This window comes from Cinclus cinclus, chromosome 21 (genome assembly GCF_963662255.1).
Source record: "Cinclus cinclus chromosome 21, bCinCin1.1, whole genome shotgun sequence".
NCBI lineage: Eukaryota > Metazoa > Chordata > Aves > Passeriformes > Cinclidae > Cinclus > Cinclus cinclus.
In genome coordinates, this window is record NC_085066.1 from 5,230,199 (window position 1) to 5,250,883 (window position 20,685).

At 41.1% G+C, this 20,685-nt stretch overlaps 1 protein-coding gene across 1 annotated transcript; it reads right to left on the bottom strand.

Moving 5' to 3' along the window:
- Positions 1 to 1,349: 1,349 nt before the first annotated feature.
- Positions 1,350 to 18,296, bottom strand: MYL1 (myosin light chain 1). Its single transcript, XM_062506661.1, has 6 exons — positions 18,177 to 18,296; positions 7,509 to 7,536; positions 4,253 to 4,396; positions 2,468 to 2,641; positions 1,863 to 1,940; positions 1,350 to 1,378 (listed from the first exon to the last, which is right to left on the bottom strand). The coding sequence occupies exons 1-6, from the start codon at positions 18,294 to 18,296 to the stop codon at positions 1,350 to 1,352; spliced, it is 573 nt and encodes a 190-aa protein (XP_062362645.1).
- Between the last annotated feature and the right edge of the window lie 2,389 nt (positions 18,297 to 20,685).

Here is a 20,685-nt window from a genome sequence, read left to right on the forward strand (position 1 = left end):
TGTTGTGAGTGCTGATGTTGGTGGTAGTGCCCAAATTAATTATGCTTCCTCCCAGACCCCAAACAATTTTTTGTTAAGAAGTGAAGTGACCTAATGGAAATGTCCATATTTATATTTTTTGTAAAAATTTATTTTGTGGTATGCAGTATACAGGGAAAATGAATTAACTGCTAATTGCTGGTTCGAGTGGGTTTGAACAGATGGGTAAAAAAGACTTAAGAGCCACAAAGTGACCACAAGGATTTCTGGATGCTTTATTTTTTCCAAGAAATTACATTGTTTCAATGCAAATAACATGGAAAGAGATAACTGGGATGGATGGACCCTAGATGATAGAGTGTATTCAGTGGTAGAGTTTATTCAAAAAGCTCAAGTTTTTAAAATGAAAGTGTAGTGACCCAAAGGTGATAGCCATGGATGTGCTGGTAAAAAAATGGTGGGGTTGGAGTTGTATCATCCAGTTCTATGCAGTTTCCATGTTGACAGGCTGAACAAGAATTTCAGGCGTATCTTGAGTGCCATCTGGTCTTTCTAATTTTGGCTTGTTCTGGGAAGGAATGGGAGAGTTTTATTTGAAGTCAATGTTGGCTGAAGAAACACTTGCAAAATGACAAAGTGAGCCCTTGATTTCTGTTTTGAGGTGTTTGTTTCATACAGCTGGGAATGTGTATTTCCTTGGATAGAACAACTGACAGTTCACATAAGCCCACAACAGTTTATTTGCATTTTAAAAACAGCTGCTGTTTTGGGGTATTTTTGTTGTTTTTTTTTAATTATTTTTTTCTTCCTCTGGACAAAATAGCAGCATATAAAGGCTAGGGGCAGGGGGGATGGGGTTCTTGTTTTTATTTTCCCCTACTCATAGGAGAAGTGATAAATAATTTTGAATCCCTGTTTTGGATTGATAATGACTGACAATATACTTCAGGTGATTATTTTGGTTGAAGACCTGTTCTCAGTAGCTCACATGAGTATTCAGGCCACTCTGTCTTAACAGAAATCTACAAATTATTGGAAGGTGTTGCTTTGATTTAAATTTTTTTTTAAATCTCAATTGTGCCTGTAGGATAAATGTCTCAGACTGTCAGTTTGCACTGTGTTTGAAAAATCTACTGAACACCAATGAGTTACAGGGCTGTGAAATAGAGCTAGGAACCTGTGCTTGTGCTATCTTTGCTTTTGGACAACAGTCTTATTTTATTATTTTCATATTGTTGGGGAAATGTTGGTGTCATGGTTCTGTAGCCTGTGTTGATCATGGGTACACAGAAGCCTTTATGGATAGCAAGGAGATTAAGTTAAGTGTGCAAATGAGAAGAACATACCATTTGGTACCTGGGGAATTCCTCCTAGACAGAAAGGATGTGCTTTACAAATGCTGTGGACAAATACAGATATGCTAGTTAGAAGGAGCAGCAAATGTTATATAACATTTGGGAAATAACTTGGGAAATGACTCTAAAATTAAGAGCTCTTCATGAGCTGATGGCATTAAAAATTAGTACCTGGTCAGATTTGATCTGATACAGTGATAGAAAATTTTAAGTGTTTAATGTTGTACAAATTAAGCTCTCTTCTTGCATAAGTGTAGCAGTTGCTATTGGATGTTGGATAGAATCACTGCAACTGCTCTCCAGAAAGTCAGAATCTAGAGATTTGGTGTTGATCCAAACAGCCTCCTCTGCTGTGGCTGAATGGAGTCTCTGCAGGATAAGCATATTGCCATGGCCATTTTGACACATGAGTCCTTTGGCCTAACTGAGCTGGAGCTTTGTCTGATTTGCCTGAGAAGTTAAAAGGCCGCTGTGATGAAACTGTAAAAGAGGAGAAATGCAGGATGGATGTTGAACTCTTGCACCTACCCTCATAGTTGATGCAGCCATTTGAGTCCTCCTGGCCTTTCATGAGTTCGTCTACTTCTTCTTCTGTCATCTTCTCACCTGAGAATGGAGAGAACTTGTTTCATTCTTCCACGCAGAACTGAGGCTGAAACCTACTGCTTTTCCAAAGGCTTTCCTTATTTTCTGAGTTAGTGAAAAAATACCCATGTATTACATTAGCTTCATTAATTTTAACTTGCTTTAGAAGACAGAGACATATAAGCATAGGGATTCTAGTTATTCCTACAGAATAAAAGAAACTTCTGTGCAGCAAATCCTCTACTTTTGTCCATTTGTGTTATGTCACTGAGATGTACAGACTTTTGTCTCTATTCATCAAATAACAGTCACTCTTAATATCTTGTCTGAATTTAAATGTCATAAGCCTAGCCTTTTCCTTTGGTCTTTAGTAGGAACCCTAAAGCTCTGATTGCTTTTTTTGTGGATTCACAGTTAAGAAACCTGGAGTCTTGTCTGACTTGGTAGCTTCCTACCTCTCCACACTGTTTGGACTACCTTTCCTTCCTCTCTCATGCCTTCAAACAGCAGCAGTTTTTGAAGTGCTTGCAGAGAGGATGTTCCCTTACCCAGAGTTGCCAGCACGTGACGGAGCTCAGCGCCCATGACTGTGCCATTTCCTTCCTTGTCAAAGACACGCAGACCTTCAACAAAGTCTTCAAAGGTGCCCTGCTCCTTGTTGTTGGCAGCTGCTTGCAGCATGGGCAGGAACTCTTCAAAAGTAATCTTCTTGGCATTCATCTCTGGAAAAAACCCACCAGTTGTTACATGCTAGATATTTGTATGTGTATTCCTTAGGCATATATGCCCTCAAGTGTGGAAGAGCCTGCCCTATCTCCTTCTCACAGCTCTTTTTCACCTTTACTCTAGTCTTTGCCTCAGAAGTTGACAGTTCCTTTGCAGAATCTGGATTCTCTTATCCTATGAGTTAATTTTCACGTACATCTGATTTTTCTCATCCGGGATCCTTCTCACATAGTATGCTTGTGTGCATGCTATATTTTTCTTTCATAAATGAAATTTACTGTATGAATTAATATTTGAAAATATTTGGGGAGTGAGGGAACTGCAGAATATAGCCAAACAAAAATCTTGAGCCCCAGCAATGAGGAAAAAGTAACCAGAGTGGGATGTGGTGACTTAAATAGGCTGCTGAGGTTGCTCACATATTACTGACCTCTTCAGGGTCTCCTTGATGTGATGGCAGAGCCTAATAGCAAAAGAATAAACTAATTAAAACTAGGAAAGTACAGTGTGGTGGGTTTTTTGGGAATGTTCACAATGGAGGTTTAAGACCTCCTGAGCTGAGTCTATGTAACCTCTTTCCTCTCATGAGCCAAAAGTTGTAGTTCCTTAGTGAGAACTTCCCAAAGTGTTCCTAATTTTTGTTTGTTTTGGAGATTTTTTGAGCAAGGCTTCCAAATAAAATAATATTTTTTTATTCTTCTTCCCTCCTGGATCTTTCCATTGCCAGCCTTCCTCTGGGCAGCATCAAAATATAATAGATGGAAATAGATGGACAGATTATTTTTCTTTATACAGTTGTTACAAAACCTATTTTACTATGCAGATGTATCAAAGTCATTGTCAGTTATTGCTGGAATCACTGAAAGTCCTGGTATAATCTCACCTCTGTGTTAGTCCTCAATGTTTCCTGATGGTGCCAAAGCTTTCTGAATTGTTCCTCAGAGTTGTCTTTACCAGGCCAGATGTGAATATAATTTAGCCCATCTTAATATGATTCTGCATGACTGAAATCAGGGATCACCTGCTTCTAGGTCCTTGTTAAAATAGGGGGACTATAGTATTTATCTTTTCTTTTTATCTTTAAAAGGGAGGAAAAGGAAATTAAAAATGGCTGCAGTAGTAAATGGCCAACATATGCTTCAGTGTGCCCAGGTTTGTAGGAGCTTTGGGAAGACCATTCCAGTCAGCTAAAATATACAAGTGGGTTTCCAGTCCCAGGGCATGTTGTGGCTTATGCAGGAGTTCTTGCACTGGAAGGACCTGAAGAGCTGAGTATGAGTTGTAAGAAATGGACTCACAGCTCTCCAAGCAGAGGCTGAGGCACTAATGGACTGTGAGCAGCAGTGAGTGTGTGTTATACCTGCACTGAGCTGACACCAAAACAGTCCCCTTAGAGAACTCTCCGTGTCTTAAGCAGAGGGTTTTCCTCTATGCCCATCAGCATCATTCTCTTCCCAAGGAATGAGTGAAGTGCCATGTGTTGTTGCATAGTCCCCCTTGCTCCCCATCAGAGCAAAAGCTCCCCTCTCTCCTGCTGTGATTATTGGTGCTGCCTAATTGCTGTTCCCCAATCTCAGGAACGGCCCAAAAGACTGTAGGGCACTTACCCTCTTTACTGGGGTTTCCCAGAATTTTGTTGATCTCTGCGTTTGTAGGGTTCTGGCCCAGTGCCCGGACGATATCGCCAACCTGGCTGAGGGTGATCTTGGCATCACCAGTCCTGTCAAAGAGGAGGAAGGCCTCCTTGAAGTCTGCAAGAGAAAAGCAACATTGAGCCAGGCAGCTCCCTATTGACAAAGATGTGAGCCTGTTGTCTCCTGGCACTGTTCCACTGACTCCAGGGGAATCTTTGGCCCACAGTCCCAAGAAAAACTCCTCCCCTCTGACATTTCAGTTTCACTATTTTTAAACTTTTATATCTACCTTTCATATCTTTCCTGTCTCTAATAGCCATCAATAACTTTGTGATTGGCCCTGTAGTTATTTCAAGGACAGGGAAAGATAAGTTCTATACCAACACTGTCATTCAAGAACAGGTTTCTTCACATGATGTAGCAGCAGACAGTAAGAATAGTGTTCTCCACTACACCTTATCTCTCCAGAGAGCTGGGACTGTCAAGTGCCTGGCAGTGCAAAACTTTTGCCTGCTTCAGTGGGTTCTGCCTGCAATCCCAGCATCTCAACAACACAGTGCTAATAGGAAACTTGAAGGTGGATTTCAAATGCTTTTACTCGTTTTCCCTTAAAATTGCTTTACAGTGGGATTTCCACATATGTTTCTTTCCTCTATTTTTTTTTGTTCTTTGTAGTTTGTCCCTGCTTCTTACAGATGCATGACTATTCCACCTTTCCAGTGGAAGTACTCATGTGATGCTTTTTCCTGTGCATTTTCAGTGTGTTCACTTTGAGACTTCACTTCTTTCAGTGCTGCCAAGTGATCAGTGTTCATTTATTTCCCCTTGTTGCATGAGGCCTTCATGTACAGGCATTTCTCCTACAAAAACCAGCACAGATAGTTGCCTTCATTGCATTGCCAGCCTTCATCCTGTGTTGTGAAGTTCCATGTCAATAGTATTACTATATTTTTTGGCTTTTTAAAGTATTTTAATAAAGAAATGTGGCTTTAAAAAAAAAAGGAGGGGACAAAGGTCAACTGTGGGGTTAAAAAGCAATCTTGAACCCCATATGCCACAAGCATCTTGGTCTGTGCTGTTGATCTCTTCTGCACTGCAGTGTCTGATGATGCTGTGATTTAGCTCCAAGTAAACTGAGTAAAATGTCTTTTCCTTGGCCATGATTCTCATCCAGCAGCCACACAGGCTTTGTGTTTCACAGCTTGTGTAATGTTCATTCTGCTTTGGGGCAGGTTTAGGAGCAAGAAACCCTATTTTGGAACATGTCTTCATTCATCTTGTGCTGGGGATGTGATGTGGAGTTATTTCTGTTTTTGCTTTAGTCTTCCTTGTACCACCTTGGTGGAGTTGTTGCTGGCACCCAGTAGAAGTGCTGATACACAGTGCCAGCCTGCTAGGCTTTAATCTAACACATCTGAAACCAGTCCTCTTACTGTCTCACGTGAGACACCTACAACCCTTTGCTGCCACCTCTCTTTCCTTCCAGCTTTTATTGCAGGGTATGAAATTCTGGCCTTCTGGTCCTGTGTAGAGCTCCCTGATATCAGCTCCAGCAGCTGAGATGGGTGGAGCTGATTTACACCATTTGAACTTGATTTTGTCTGCTAAATCAATGACATTTAGCTACAGTGAGGTATAAAACAATGCCAATGTGCTAACAGCAAAGCCATCAGGAGAGTTTCTCCATTTTGTAAATCCCATGAAGTTTTATGTTCACTGGGTTCTGAACATAGCTCCCCAGCTTGGACAAAAGGACTGATAGATTTTTGTCTCTCAGGCATTAATTTCACTGCAATATATCTTTGCTGTGGGTTTTTATTTTGATTATTTTTTTTTTAAATAACCAGTCCTAGTTTATAGCTGTGCTGGAGCAAGAATGTTTAAAGTCTGTCTGAGGATGGTAGTACCCAGCTGCTGGTGCATCAGCCTGTGTGGATGGAAACAGTTACTGAGGGTGGGCATATCTGCTCCTGGGAAATTCTCCCTCTCTCAAGTAATTTCTATTTGCTCTGCTGCTTGGTTCAGCCATTGTAATGTTACAGCAACTGGATGATCTGAAATATGAAGGGAAACTGAAAGAAATATTTTGCTTCATTACACTTGCCAGCAGCTTTGAATTAAGGACATTTTTCCATAAACTCACCCAATCCTTTTGTAAAATTTTCAGAATTAAGAAGTAAGGAAGATTCCAAATGACTTCTTTTGTGACCAAGAGAGTCTGGACTGCAAGAAGAGAATTGTGACCAGTCCCACTTGCTGCACTATACCTCTCCTTATTGCTTTGATGGTGTTACCAAGAGTAGGCTCATCTTCACAAAATTTAGGGCTCTCTCATGATCTGTCTCTAGCTATTCCAATCCCTCTGAATTTCTAGGAAATCCTTTTATCTTCCTTTTTAAACACTTTCTTCAGTCTACTCTATGTGTTACTGATTTTTTGACATTTTTAAATTTTAGTTAATATAGCCCAAATGCATATCTTAGGCTATTTGATACACTTAGAAATAGATTTCCAGAGCTTCAGTGAGAACTATTGTTTATGTCAGAATTTTTTGTCTCTTTCTAGAAGATTGAAACAAAAAATTTGGGAGCTGTGAGTTGCTTGTGAATCAAATAATATAGCAAGATGCTCAAGAATTGCAGCATATCCAGACCATTGTGTAAGCACCAGTTTACACAAAGCCACTTATTTGCTGACTATTTCCATGCTTAAAGAATATTTCTACAGTAAAACAGCCTTGGTTCCTCCCCTTCTACAACACCTCCTGGCAAAAGTGACATGTAGAACTCTTACATCTTCTGCTCATGTGAGGTTGCAAAGTCACTGCAGTTAAGTTAAATTTTCAGCCCATTTCCACCTTCTGCTGTCCTGCTTCTGCCTATTTCCCCTGGGACTGTCAAGTTCAAGACTTATTTTCAGCATCCTTGTGAAGAGCCAGAACAGGAGCACAGCTGAAGAATGTTCAGTAGGTAGAGACAGTGTAGTTCCTCTTTGTACCATGGTATAAACTTGTCAGTTCAGAGAGCATGTAAGCAAGCATCCAGATTACATGTAGGTCTAGGGTCACCTTCTTGTTCAGCATAAATCATCAGCGTTCTGAAGTCAAGAGTGTGGTGATTTAAACCAGATGAAGTCTTAGCTCATTGTTTCATAAAAGTTAATTTCTGAGCCTGTAGCTCTTTTTTGAACCCACATACATGTAAAATGCATCAGCTTTCTTGTGACTTACCATCCTGTTGCTCCTTGGAGAACTCGATCTGTTGGAAGGAAATCAATCACAAAAAATAGCTTAGGAAGGGGGGCTGGGGGACAACCTGTGTGTTTTCTAAAGCATCCAGCTCAATCCATGAGTCATCTTCCAGAAGAGCAAAAAAGTGGCCTGTCAAATGTGCAGAAGTAATGCAGACAGCAAAAGAGCTGTTAAGGCTAGTAAATATTTAGCATTTGGTAACCATTTTGTTCCCCCTCCTGCCCCCTGTTAAAATTTAACTTTGATTTCACTTACCATTGATTTCATCAGCAGAGAAGGACTGTATTTGGGGAGAAAAAGAGAGAGAAAAAAGAGAACTAGTACTGCTGAAAATGCACTGAGAGAAAGTAAATAGCATGAAGTACCTGGGTGCTTTCACTTCTGTCTTGCCTAATGTAGTTAGGCCATAGCAACCTAATCTAGCAACTTCCTGCATAAAAATGCATCAGCAAGTCTATACTTAAAGTTTTCACTAGAATCTACATCCCAGGGAAAGTCAGAGCTGTGGCAAGAATCAACAAAAATGGAAAGTCTCTTAACTAAAAAAGAAGTAATTAATTACCGTCAGGTCCATTTACTGTTTTAGCAGAGATTAATTTTAGTTATAAAATTTGAATTAGTATTTCTAAACAAGCAACTCTTTTTCATTAATATAGAAATGAGATGAATCCCTATAAGTTTATGACTCAAACTGGTTTTTGATGGTACATTGTTTCATAAAGTACTAATCTATGATATTTGCTGATATAAAAATATGACTTTTCCTCACCACTTTAGCTGGTTGCATTTGATTAAAAAAAGCTTAGGAAATTGTAACCCATCTGTCAAGAAGCTATGGGAGCTGCACTAGTACTGCTGCCTGGTTCAGAACTGGAGGCTAACTGGAAAACGTTTCCTAGTCCTTTAGGTTTAAACAGGAAAACCAAGCAAACCTAAACTGTCTTCTGGACCATCCTTCCCCCACCCTCCAAGACCTAACGTAGGCAAGAAGCCCGATTTACTTATGTAAAACACTGGCTGGCTTCTAACTGTTAGCTTTCCAGTGCACCCACCATGGTTGAGTTGGAAATGCAGAGCAGCAGACAGGCAGGAAGGATTAGCTGAGAGGTTCTTGAGAGTGGTCCTGCTTTCCTTGCCTTTCTTCCCCTTATTTATCCGCTAGTGCTGACGGCATTGCCTGGATTAGGTGTCAGAAGGAAGAGGTCCCTCCCCTTGGCGAGTTCTTTAGCTTTCTTAGGGCAAAGTGACAGGAGGCTCCATGTCTTGATGGACATCTTATGTTGGCTATTTTTAGGAGGCTGAAGAGGGGCAGGGAGTGACAAGCAATAAGTTTGATTCATGTCAGCACTTTCTGGGTCCATACCATCAGGAGGAGATATTCCTTGTCCAGACCTACCAAGACTTCCTTATAGGGAAGGATTCTATTTCTCTGATAAGCTGTAGGGTCAGTGAGCAAGGAGCATGGAGGGTGAGGAGCACCACATGTCTGCCATCTGGCTGGTTTCACACGTGGCTTGCAGGATGTGTGAGATGTAGCTGAATGATCCTCATATCTTTGCTGGGCTTTGCTCAACCCCTTACACGGATAATACAGTCCCCAACATTAGATGAGTAGTACTGCTGCCTGCCTGCTCAGGGGGATCCCGTTGTTGACATTGAGTAGAACAGTTATCTGTCAACAGAGGTGGTATCCTGCTGTGAAGCTCTTCCTCCGCACTGATCACGTTTCCCAAATGTTTAACATTGTAAAGGGAAAAATTATCTGTGTACTTTGGAACCAAGTGTATTAAGTTAGTGGCTGATGTGCAGATGTACCCTGCAGGGCAGTGGGAAATTTGTATTCGTAGTAGCCTGTGGTCTCGAGGATACTCTTCCTCTGGGGCTTGGCTTAGGCAGGGCACCAGGGTGCTGGGTTTAGAGCTTACAGGTATGTACAGAAGTGGTGCTGCTCAGGTGTTTGTGAGGCTGAGGCAAAGGAGAAGCTGTGATGGAAGCTAAGGACCCCCAGAGCCTTTGTGAACTGGAAGGATGGCTGTTCATGGTGGGGAAAGGGGCACTTGGGTTTTGGGTTGCAGGGTGGTCATGGTGGGCCTACAGACAGTGAGCAGGAGGTAGAGGCTGCAGCTTCTTTAGTAACAAAGACCAAGGCCCACCACGTAGCATCCCTCAAGACCAGGTCAAATATTTAAATGGATGTTAAGACATATAAAAGGATTGGCAAACTTTGATCCAAGTGTCTTCCTTTCCCTTTTGCCTCAACCAGATCAAGAGTGTCTTGAAGCCAGCATGGGAATAGTTGTGTGACAACAACAGACTCCCAGTTCTGAACTCAAATACCCACTTTTAATTTCTATGGGTTGCCTCTGTTAAGCGGTCACTGCTCCTGGTTTTCTAATGATGAGATGCAATTAGTGAGAAAAACCTTCTCCTGTAGCTGGCTTGGTTATCCTGAAGAGAATCCCTGAAAATATACCTGAGGAGAATACCCTGAAAAGACACAATCACAACCTTTATGAACTGTGTCTTTTCAGTATGTTGAATACTCTGAATGAAAGAATCAAATTCAATCAGACTTAATTTTACTGTTGTTTCTAAACTGAACAATCTAATTAAGTGGATTTGAGATACTAACATCCTACCTCCTATTAAAAAAATAAAATAAATATGCATCTGCAAAGATTTTTATGAGCTTCCCATTTTATCTGGAAAATGCTCTGTTCAAACAAATTATTTGCATTTTTAAAGAAATATCTGGAAATATACAGAGTATGAAAAAGTTCTGCTGACAATTCTTTGTTTTTGGTTTATTTGTTGTTGGGTTTGGTGGTGTTTTTGCTGTCTGTAATCTATTAGCCTGTGGGAACAGGGATGTGTTCATGATGGTGTAGCCACAATCAGGTGTGGCTGCACAGAAAGGGGGCTGATGGTTTTGCCCTGGGTTTGCTGACACAGGTTTAGCACAGTGCAGAGCTCCTGATTTACTCTGGCTGGGGCTGGAATTCAGGTGAGTGAGAAAGCTCATCAAGATCTTGGCCATCAGTCCCCATGCATGAGTAGAGGAGCTTTTGAAAGGCTTTGGCAAAGCTGAAATTGTGTCTGGGTCAATGTAGTATCTTGATTTTTGGGGAATTTTATTTCTGCCCTCAGCATCTTGCTCTCCAGTGCTGGCAACTGGGAAATGTTCCTCTGAAAACAGATTTGAATTTTTTTTTTTCTTTGTTTTAGGTAAAACTTAAACTCCTTTTCTTGAACAGGTAGGTTCTATGTTTGGCTACAACAAAACTCATTCCAAAAGATGCCAAGCATAAAATAATTGGAGTGCACTTATGTTGGACATAAAAAACAGGTACCTGGATTAGTCATCCAACTCTAAATGGGCTATCAAATATTATCAGCTGAGAGGGGTCTACATATAAGAACATTGTCTTTTGACTGTATGAGAGTTTGGCTCAGAGTTCAGATGAGGAAAAACTAGTGCATCATATCAGTCCTTCATTTTAGTACTGATCCTTGAATAAAATCTCTCTAGGCAGAGTTTTACTGGGGAGGAATATTCTAGCATGGGCATGTTGCATTCACTTAAATTAAGAATTGCCCTGCTCTAAGACAATAGGTCTGTTAGGGGTTAAAGTGTACTTGCTTTCAGTAAGGGCTGCTACAAAATGCCCTAGATGAATAATATTTCATATACTCCTTAAAAGAAATGAAAGGTGAGATTTCTGATTCTAAAAGGAGATTTCAGAAAATTCAGAAGGGACAAAGAAGTATTTTGCAGTGGTCTGGTCTTTGTTCTAATCCTGGCAGGGTTCTCTGCATTGTCAGAGGACGCTGTGAGTCTCAAGGCTTTAGGGAAGATTTTGATATTTCAGGGAGTTCAGTTTAACAAAAAGTGAGTGCCACACCCCTAGCAAAAAGAATGAAAGCTTAAAGCAACTACAACACATGGGAAAGACCAGAATGACTTGGATTTCTCTAAGTCCATATATGCCTTATTTATGGGCAGAAATATCCAGAAGGCTATCTACACCCAAGAAAAAGGTGGTGTGTTTTGAGTTTGGGGTTTTTATGTTTGTTTGCTTTGTTCTTTGCATTGTTTGTGACTACCTTCTAGTAATTCTGTTGCCAGAGGCATTTTGACCAGGTCCCAGTTAAAGTGGGGGCTGATGGGGTTGCATGCAACTCTTTATCACCAGCTAAATTGAGACCAAATCCACACAAATCCTTATTTCCAAATCATGAACAGAACTCCTGATTTCCCACAAAAACTGGTTTATGTGCCCTAGGGCCCCAAGCTTTGCAGTGTGATGCTGCACTCACCACTTTAGGCTGCTGGGCACTGGGACTGAGTACTGCTGTGCTGAGAGGCAGCTGCCTTGAGCTCACTGTAACTCAGGAAAGGTCTGGACAGGATGAACAGCCCTGGGAAAAAGTGCTGCTGGGAGTTAAAGTATTTAGCTGCTCCATCTGCTTGTTACCTTTTGGGTGAATGACAAGAAGTGAATAATCTTAGGAGTTTGTTAGGGAATCACCAGCTAGTTCAAGGTACTGTCTCTTTAAAAGAAGCTAAGACATATCAGATGTCTTGGAAAATCAGAGAGGACAAAATTTGAGATTCTCATAGGATACTCATATATTTAGCCTTCTAGAAAGGACTGGAGGGATTTTTTTTTTTGGGGGGGGGGAGATTTTTTAAAGGAATTTAATATAGGATTGTGCCTAAAGTAGTTTATATGATACCTGCTCACTATTAATGTCTGCTCCTTGATTAATACATCTGCACATCTTTTGTAGTAGACATCTCTGAGTGCAGGATTACATAGCTTCCAAAGCCCTCTGAAGAGCAGGTTGTCCTTTTCCTATCCTTCACCTCACTTCTATAACTTGTGCAATCAGTGCCACAGGTTGTAGAGAGGCTGCTTCTCATTTAAGTAAGAATTAACAGCCTGATGGATTTAGCTTCCTGCCATATGAGGCAGAGAAACATTAGAAGAAGAGCTCTTGAGAAACTGGGGTCTGTTTTGAGTTCAGAGCTGCCTAAAAATAGAAATACAACTGAAGAAAGAATAAAAACAACCCATATTAATACAAGAGAGAAAATTGCTTGCAAGATACTATGAGATTTGACAGAACAGTTCACAAATATCTCTGTTTAAATGACTTGACTGCAGATTAATTTCACTTTTTTCCTAAGCATTTTGTGTAATGTTCCAGTTCCTAGATTTTTAAAACTCAAAACTTTTCAGCTGTGCAAAAACTTTTGGATGAGCCTTGACGTTTAATTAATGTGCCCTTCTGAAATGTCTGGGTGTGATATGTGCTGTAGCTGCACTCCTGATCATATCCTTTTGAACACATTCCATCAGCTTCGGGGGGAAAAAGTGCCTTCAGCTGTGCTCATTTGTAAACATGTCCCATTTCTAATTGCTTCTGTGCTTTATTGTGTATAATGAAGGGGGTACACAAGGTGTGAGGCTCTGGAGCCCTGCTCTTGGAGGTATTTCTTGTTTTAACATGCCTCCCAGTGGCACTGTTAGAGTTTATAATGTAATTTAAACGCTTGCTACTTGACATTTAAGTGCCCTGTGGTAAACCAGCAAGCTGAAAGTGCTTCTTGGCAGTGGGTATAAGATGTAATAAAGCCTTAGTGAAACAAGGGCGATTTTCCAGGTTGCTTATTTCATATCTCCTTACAGACAACTTCTTTCTCTGCTTGTCATTGGCTAAATTTGTCACCTTCTTCTTGCCTTATGTAAGATTAACTCAAATATCTTGTTACTATCTTTTACAATGTCTCTGTGCTCTCAGGGGGCTTAAAACCGTATTTTAGAAATATTGTGAGGCTGTTTGGATGGGACTAAGGCTCTGCCACGTAACTCCTGTTAACATTTGGAGTTACCCAAGAGCTCTCAATATGGGATTTTGGATGGGACTAAGGCTCTGCCACGTAACTCCTGTTAACATTTGGAGTTACCCTATGAGCTCTCAAAATGTTACATTTTGTTTAATTTGCTTTCTACTGTTTCTACCAAAGTTTGCCATTCAGCAGAGCCTCCGAAGGCTGCAGGTATTCTTTTTAAAATGCTCCTAAAGCTGTGAATTACTAAGAACGGGTCTTGTTTAAAGAAAAAAAAAATAATTATTTTTCAAACAATTTTTTTAGCTAGCAACATTAAGGAAAAGTTTCTACTAATATATGTGGGTAGTCTCTACTTTTGATGGGCTCCTTGCTCAGCAGCAGTTTAGGAAGAAAAGGAGGCAAAGTTCTTCTCAAAACTTTGTAAACAGAACTAAGCTGTGGGTTTTGTGTGGTGTTTCCAACAGCATCCCAAGGGGATGTCTTGGTGTGCAGTCCTTGTGGAAGTTGCCTGTCCTGGGACACGTTTATGGCAGGCCTTGGCTGCCCTGTGTTTGTCAGCAGTGTGGGCTGTGCCGTGTCAGTGGAGAGGTTCACAGTGGACAGGTTCACAGAGGCCAGGGCTGTGACTGTGGCTGTTCTGGGCTGGATCCTGGATGGTGTCGTGGGTCAAAGCAGTAGCAGGAAGCTGGTCTGGATGGGCGTCTGAGAGGCACCTTTACATCTCTTAGGACTGAATTCATACTGACACTTGTCCCCTTCCTACCTGTAAGGACGCTTGGGACTGGTGACTTTATCCAACAGATCACCAGTCCCAGGGAATCCTTCTGGAGTCACAGCTGGACATAGATCAGGTATAATTTGAAGAGCTGAGCTGAAAGCTTCAAGTAAAAACCTGCATTGCCTAAGAAAGCCCTTAGCACTTCTGAGCAAAGCTACTCTTGACATTCCTGCACTCACTCCATGGCTTCATGTGGAATTTGTCTGCAGCACAATTTGTCTCAGCTCTCTGAGTGCTTCAGCTGACATTTGCAGTTCTTCTTGCCCTCCAGCCCAGGAGCTTTCTGTCAGTGCATTTTAGTGAGCTTATCTCTCTCTGGTTGTATCCAAAGCAATGGATGTCTGTTCAGAGATGACCTACTCAAGCAGTGAATGTAACAAGAAATAAGGACACTTGGAGAAACACTTTTTTACTGCCTTAAGAGCTCTGCAGTTAAAAACAATCACAGTTAAAACAACCATGGCTTGCTTCCATGCAACAGGCACCATCATCATGCATCACACAGTTATACAAGATTTTAGCAAGTCTTTACTACTAGCTGGTAACTTTTAATTGTTTTTCTTCTAAACATTTGGGTGGCTTATGTGCAGTTGGGCATGGCATAATTGATGTCCTGGCATTTCAGTCTTGAAAACACCAGCACAGGAAACCTTATGTACCCCTGAACCTCACTTCCACTGTGGACACTTGCCCAATCTCTTTCTCTACTCAAGATACTCAGCTGTATCCTTGAAGTAAAGGACTTAGTCTGTGACCAGATCAGGGCACTAGACATTCAGATCACCATCTGCAGAGCAGAAGCCTGTGAAACACTGCCCTCAGCATCTTCAGCACCTGCATCCCAAAACATCCCCGCTGATTTTATGAGCCTGGGCTCTGTCCAATGGCTGATTCCACGTGCTGGGAAGGACCCTTAAATTTCCACAAGAAAACCAACATACTTTTCTTGTTGGTAATAGGGACTAAGTTATACAAATCTGTGCAATGGGAAGTTTATCCATTTCCCACTGCCTCAGTTGCAAAACCAAGCATGAGACATCTTTATCATTCATGTTTCATCCCAGTTGTTGTAGACATAGATCCCTATGGGTCTTTTCATGAGTTAAACATTTCTTCTCAGTCAGGCTTGTGTAGGAGAAGAAGGTTGATAAAACAGGTAAGCTGTATTTATAGGAGTGCACTGGGTTTTAATTGCAGAATTCTTGAGGGTCTCTTAAAAAAATTATCTATATGGTCATTTTGATTTTAATCACGGTTGGTTCCTAGTGATGGCTCTCAGATGCATCCACTGCCCTGTTCTCTTCTCAATTATTACTTAATCTTTAATTTCTGTGCCAATGCAAATCCAAGTCATGTTGGCAATAAGGAAAATTGGAAATATACATTTGTTATAGTTAATAGATGTTGCTCAGAAATAGAACATTTTATATTAGCTGCTGTTGGCATTAACATATCATCAAATATTTGGTCTTGTTGGGTTAATTTCAAGAGACTGAGAAAGAACAGAAAACTGAACTGTCACAACTTTATCACAGCTTCTGATGGTGATAGACCAACCCAGCTTGAGTCCTCCCAAGGAAGGAGGGGAAAAAAAGCACCAAAGTTGTGAAATACGTACTCCAAAAAGTCCAGAAAACCAGATTCCCTGAAGATGGACCAAGAAGGGCATCTCTGTGGGGAGGTACCACCAAGAGAACCACTACTCATGTTTGTAGACCACCATGTTTGTTTTGGAGACTGTTATGAATTTTGCTGCCAACTGAGAATAAAGTGCACAAATGTGACTTATTTGGCTGCTGTAAACCCTGGTTGGACAACTCTACCCTTACCCACCCCTGCTGTAACAAGGGGCTTGGATGTGTCTTTATAAAAGCTAACAAAGCCTTTCTGTGTGTTTACCTGCTGTGTGGCTCCTCAAATCATCATGGCACTGTAGTCTGACATTCTCAGTCTCCTCTCTTGAGTAGCAAGCTCTGGCATGGCTGCTAATTCCCTGAGGAGTGCAGGACAGCCCAGCTGATCCCCTTGTTTAAAGTGATGTAGCTTTTGTCTCTATGTCTGGTAAATCACTGCAAAGACCCCCAGGTCAGGATTGTTCACGGAGTTCCAAGTTTAGTTTTAAGTACTCCCTGCCTCCAGAGTTTTGCTGGAAATGGTGCTGTACCTTTTATCATGCTGAGAATTTGGTGATTGAATGGAAGGACTGATAAATAATTGAAGGACTGGGCTAAGCCTCAGAAAACTTTGATTCCTTTCTCTGCCACACAGCCTAGACAAGTTACTTATAACCTGAAACTGCTTCTCTTCACTGCCTGAAAGGGGTAAAACCCCATGGTGGCTGGTTGGGACCCAGAAGAAAATATTTGGTCTGGTATCTTTCAAAATAAAGTCTCCCTAAATTCTATCTTCTTTTATCAGTCTGAATATGACAAAACCTGAAGACTTCTTTCTGTTCTACCAGTATATATTTCTTGCTGCTATTGCCTTTGGGTAAAGGAGTGAACAGCAAAGATGCCTCAGAGTGCGATCTGACATTTTTTAGCTGGTAATATATTATTATTTATGTAAAGACAGATTAGCTAGGTTCAATGGGATTCAAAATTCTGTTTTCTCCAGATTAACTGGACATAGACAGCTATCAAATCATATTAAGTTGTTTAGCAGGAAATTTACCTTGGCTCCCATCACCTAGTGTATTGTGAGGCCTAATCTAATTTTCAGACAGTCTGCTCAAAATTAGTGGTTTTTCCATGCACTCTTCAAAATACTAAGTATTTTAAAATGTCTTTTTTTTCCCCTCTCCTCATGTCAATGGCATCAGCTTCAATCTTATGAGAAGATAACTTTTTTAGAAAAATACTGACTACAGATGGGGAAAATTAAAGTAAACCTGAAGAAGTTTCACTAAATAGCTTAACATCTCAGGACTACATGTATTAAGGTGTCTGAAATACAATTAATCATGTATAGGTCCTATCAGTAGTATTTGTCCTTCTTTTACCCATAATAGGCATGATTCTTTATGTAGAATTTAGCAAATTGTTCCTGGGACCAATCAGCTTGCCAGGTAGGTGCAGAATAACTATTTATAGTCCTACTCAGAGAAACTAGTTTGTCTCTTCATCTCCAAACTACTTAGCTTCCCTCTCCTTTTTCCTAAGTAAAGAATCTCCCAAAATGGAGGAGTTTGCTTCAAAGGGTCAGGGCAACAGTTAGTGATGTTGGTTGACATGCAAAATCTAATGACATGAGAACAAATGACTGTGCAGTCAGAAGGAAACTTCCAAAAGACTCTTTCTCTTTGTTCCTTTCAATTTGCAGCAAATTATAAACTCTGAGCAAACATCTAAGGATGAGAGGAAATCACTTCAAATGCTTCCATCCATGGCTTTCTTGTTCATGGTCTCACCAATGTTTGTTGTACAGTGCAAATGAAAACAGGCAAATATGCCAAATCTCTCAGTTTTAAACTGTTTGGTTTTGTTTCTTTTTAAGTTAAGTCATATTGATCTCAAAGCACGTGACCAAAAGGTCATCGGGTGGTTCAAAAATTTGGAAAACAATTTTGAACAATAAAAGATCAGATTTTGTACAGAGCTATGGGAAAACGTTGTATTTCAAGTTTCAGTAGCCCCATTTCCTGTCCTCGTGTACCTACTTTAGGGTTTTTTGGGAGTTTTTTTGTTGCGTGTTTCTTTTAAATTTATCTTTACCAAAGAGGTGAGACTGGCACCAATTGGCTAAAAAGTTCTGAAGTCCACACTCCAGCATAGTTTTGACATCCCCAGGCTTCACTCCTTCGTTAAATCGTGCAGCATGCCTTACACCCTGCAGCTACTAAAATGGCCAAAAGCTCAGGCAGGTCAGCAAACCCATCGGCTGAGGTTACTCATTCATTTGCTCGCAGTCCCCAGACCGGAACCAAGCGCACGCAGCGCTTCACTGCAGCTCTTGGGCAGCCCTGTGCTCCCTTTCCCTGCGTGCCCACACCTGCACATGCTCACCCCTTTACCTTGATGCTCTTGAGGTCGATGGCAGGTTCTTTGGGCTTGGCTGGTGCAGGTGCTGGTGCTGGTGCAGGTGCTGGTGCTGCGGCTGCTGCTGGTTTCTTTACGTCCTTCTTTGGTGCCATTTTGTGTTGCTTAAACTGGGAAATAAAAGTGCACTAAAAAGAAAAGTTCTTTAAAAAACCCCCGACCAAACAAAACCCACTTAACAAGTGATTCCTGGGAGAGGAGCAGTGGTCAGAATGAGCTACAGCCTGTACCCTGGAAGAATGAGCTACAGCCTGGACCCAGTGTGCTAAACCCTGTAAGGGCATATATATATTTCACTTAGTGCCTCATACAGCCCTGACACATGCAGCTGGATTGGACAGCCTGATAATCAAGGGGGATGTCATTCTAGCTAGAGCTATAAATGGAATATAAGACTTCAGGGCTTCATGAGATCAAGGGACTTTTTTCCCCTTTAAAACACAGTCCACCTCCCCAGCGTTCTTATGCATGCAAAGGAGAGGAAAATACAACAAGCCCAGTTTCAGATCTGCCATTGATCTGAAAATTGGATATGGATTGAATGTTCCTTTTCTAATCAGAATTTTAGTTCTGCTTAAGTAATAAATCTTTCTTCCCTTCCCTTCCCTCCCTCCCTTCCCCTTTTCCCCCATGCCTGCGTAGTACTCCAGGAGGATTCAATTTCAAACAGTAATTTTGACTTTTGTGGCTGGAGAGATCATATTTTTCCAACCCCATTTGCCTCTCTCTCTACAGCCCTTCTCTCCTCCTCTGCTTCCTTTTCGTTCAAGGAAGTGTTGCTCAAGCAAAGGCTCTTGGTGTTTAAAAATAAAGCAAACAAATACGGAAAACACTGCAGTACCTTCAGCCAAGGCATCTCTCCCTGACCTGACCCTGGGTGTCTTTCAGCTGTTCTTACTTTTCCTTTCCATCACATTAAGATTGTGTTTAAAATTGAAAATGGCTTCCTTTAATATTTTTCTTAGATCTTCTTTTTCCTCTCCTAGGATTGAGCTGTGCCCTAACAGAATGGAGATCAGCTGGATGTTGTATTCCCACACTGAAAGGTTTCCCTTTGTAATGTATTTATTAATGTAAATTAGCCATGAGGCAAAAGGAGGCTCTTCTGTTTTCACCTTGTTTGCCTGCCATCCTGTGTCCCTTGTTTATCTTTCTACCCCTCAGTCTCCCAATGGATGTCCCTGCTCTCCACGCTCTCCAAAGGATACAGCTTTCAGGAGAAGATGGCTTTTGTGTTTTCACTAGACTTTTTTCCATGATAGCAAAACAGCTTCTAACTCTTTAAACTTGATGATTTTCCTGAGTCCATATGACTGAGATTTTCCACAGAAAAATCCTGGAGCACTGACTGTTCCTCCTTTGTTTAGCAATCCCTCTCCTATTTACTCTCCAGACTCCTGAAGTTTTGTGCTAGTAAGTGCAAGGTTTTTGCTGAGGCCCTTGTTTCTGTCTTATGAACTATACTGTAGAATGTTTTGTACTTAGAAGTTAAAAGCTTGGAGGCCTGAACATCCAAAATCTGGCAGGATATCCAAGAACTTGCATTTTCAATTAATGTGTTTTAAGGAAGATAAACTTATATATATATATATATATATATATATAAAACATATCAAGAAGAGGATGGAGAGTGGCCTTGCTACAGCCCATGACCTTGAGCCAGGGACCTGCTGGAAGCTGAGTTGTCCCTTTAGAATCAGCAGACCTATATTGATGGATATAATTTGAAGCCTTGGCTCAATCTCTGCTTTTGAGACAGACTACAAAGGATTTTATTTCCTATTTCTCTGCCTTTAGGCAAAGCCTGTGATGTATGAGCTCTGCTGGCTGCCTCCAAGGTGCTCTATGGAGGAATTCCTGCTCTGCTAGACTATCTGGGATGGAGGTAGCATGGACTGTGCACTGCTGCTGGTCAGCTGGAGCCTGTGGACTGTCATCAAGGGGCCTGATGGAGGCATCTCTAGTGATTCTGATGTTTTACATAGCACAAACCAAACTTCAGTGAATCCATCAGTAAAACGAATCCTGGAGGTCTAAACAAATTTTTATGCATCACTACACCTGTGAGAACTTTCATTGCAAGAAAGAATTGGTGACGATGTAATAATTTCTGTGATCACCTGTGATTTGCAATAAAATAAGCCTGAAAGCCACCATCAAATATATGTTTAAAGGAAGAAAGGATTTCAGAACTGAAGAACAATCTTAGTGGTTTTTTTGCACAACTGTGGCCTGTGTAATAATGCAGATGTGTCTGGATCTGCTTTATTCTGCCAGTAAAGGTGGTGTTGTGATGTGCTGACCCAAAATAATTGTATATTGATTGGATGAGAAGATAAAACAGGTATGGAGGAGGAGGATAGCAGGTTCTTATTTTAATTCCTATGCTGGGACAGGACACCACAGGTTTATTTGGCTGGCAAGCTTGGATGTGTCCTAAGGCATCTCTGGGAACCTGTCAGGTATGTCCCTAGGGAACAAGGT

Excerpts from the sequence above, each read along its gene's own strand:
- MYL1 (XM_062506661.1), bottom strand. The coding sequence starts at position 18,296 with ATGGCACCAAAGAAGGACGTAAAGAAACCAGCAGCAGCCGCAGCACCA. Across the intron at positions 4,397-7,508 it reads CTCCAAGGAGCAACAGGATG|ACTTCAAGGAGGCCTTCCTC; the intron begins GTAAGTCACAAG and ends TTTCTCTTGCAG. Across the intron at positions 1,941-2,467 it reads TCACGTGCTGGCAACTCTGG|GTGAGAAGATGACAGAAGAA; the intron begins GTAAGGGAACAT and ends CTCCATTCTCAG.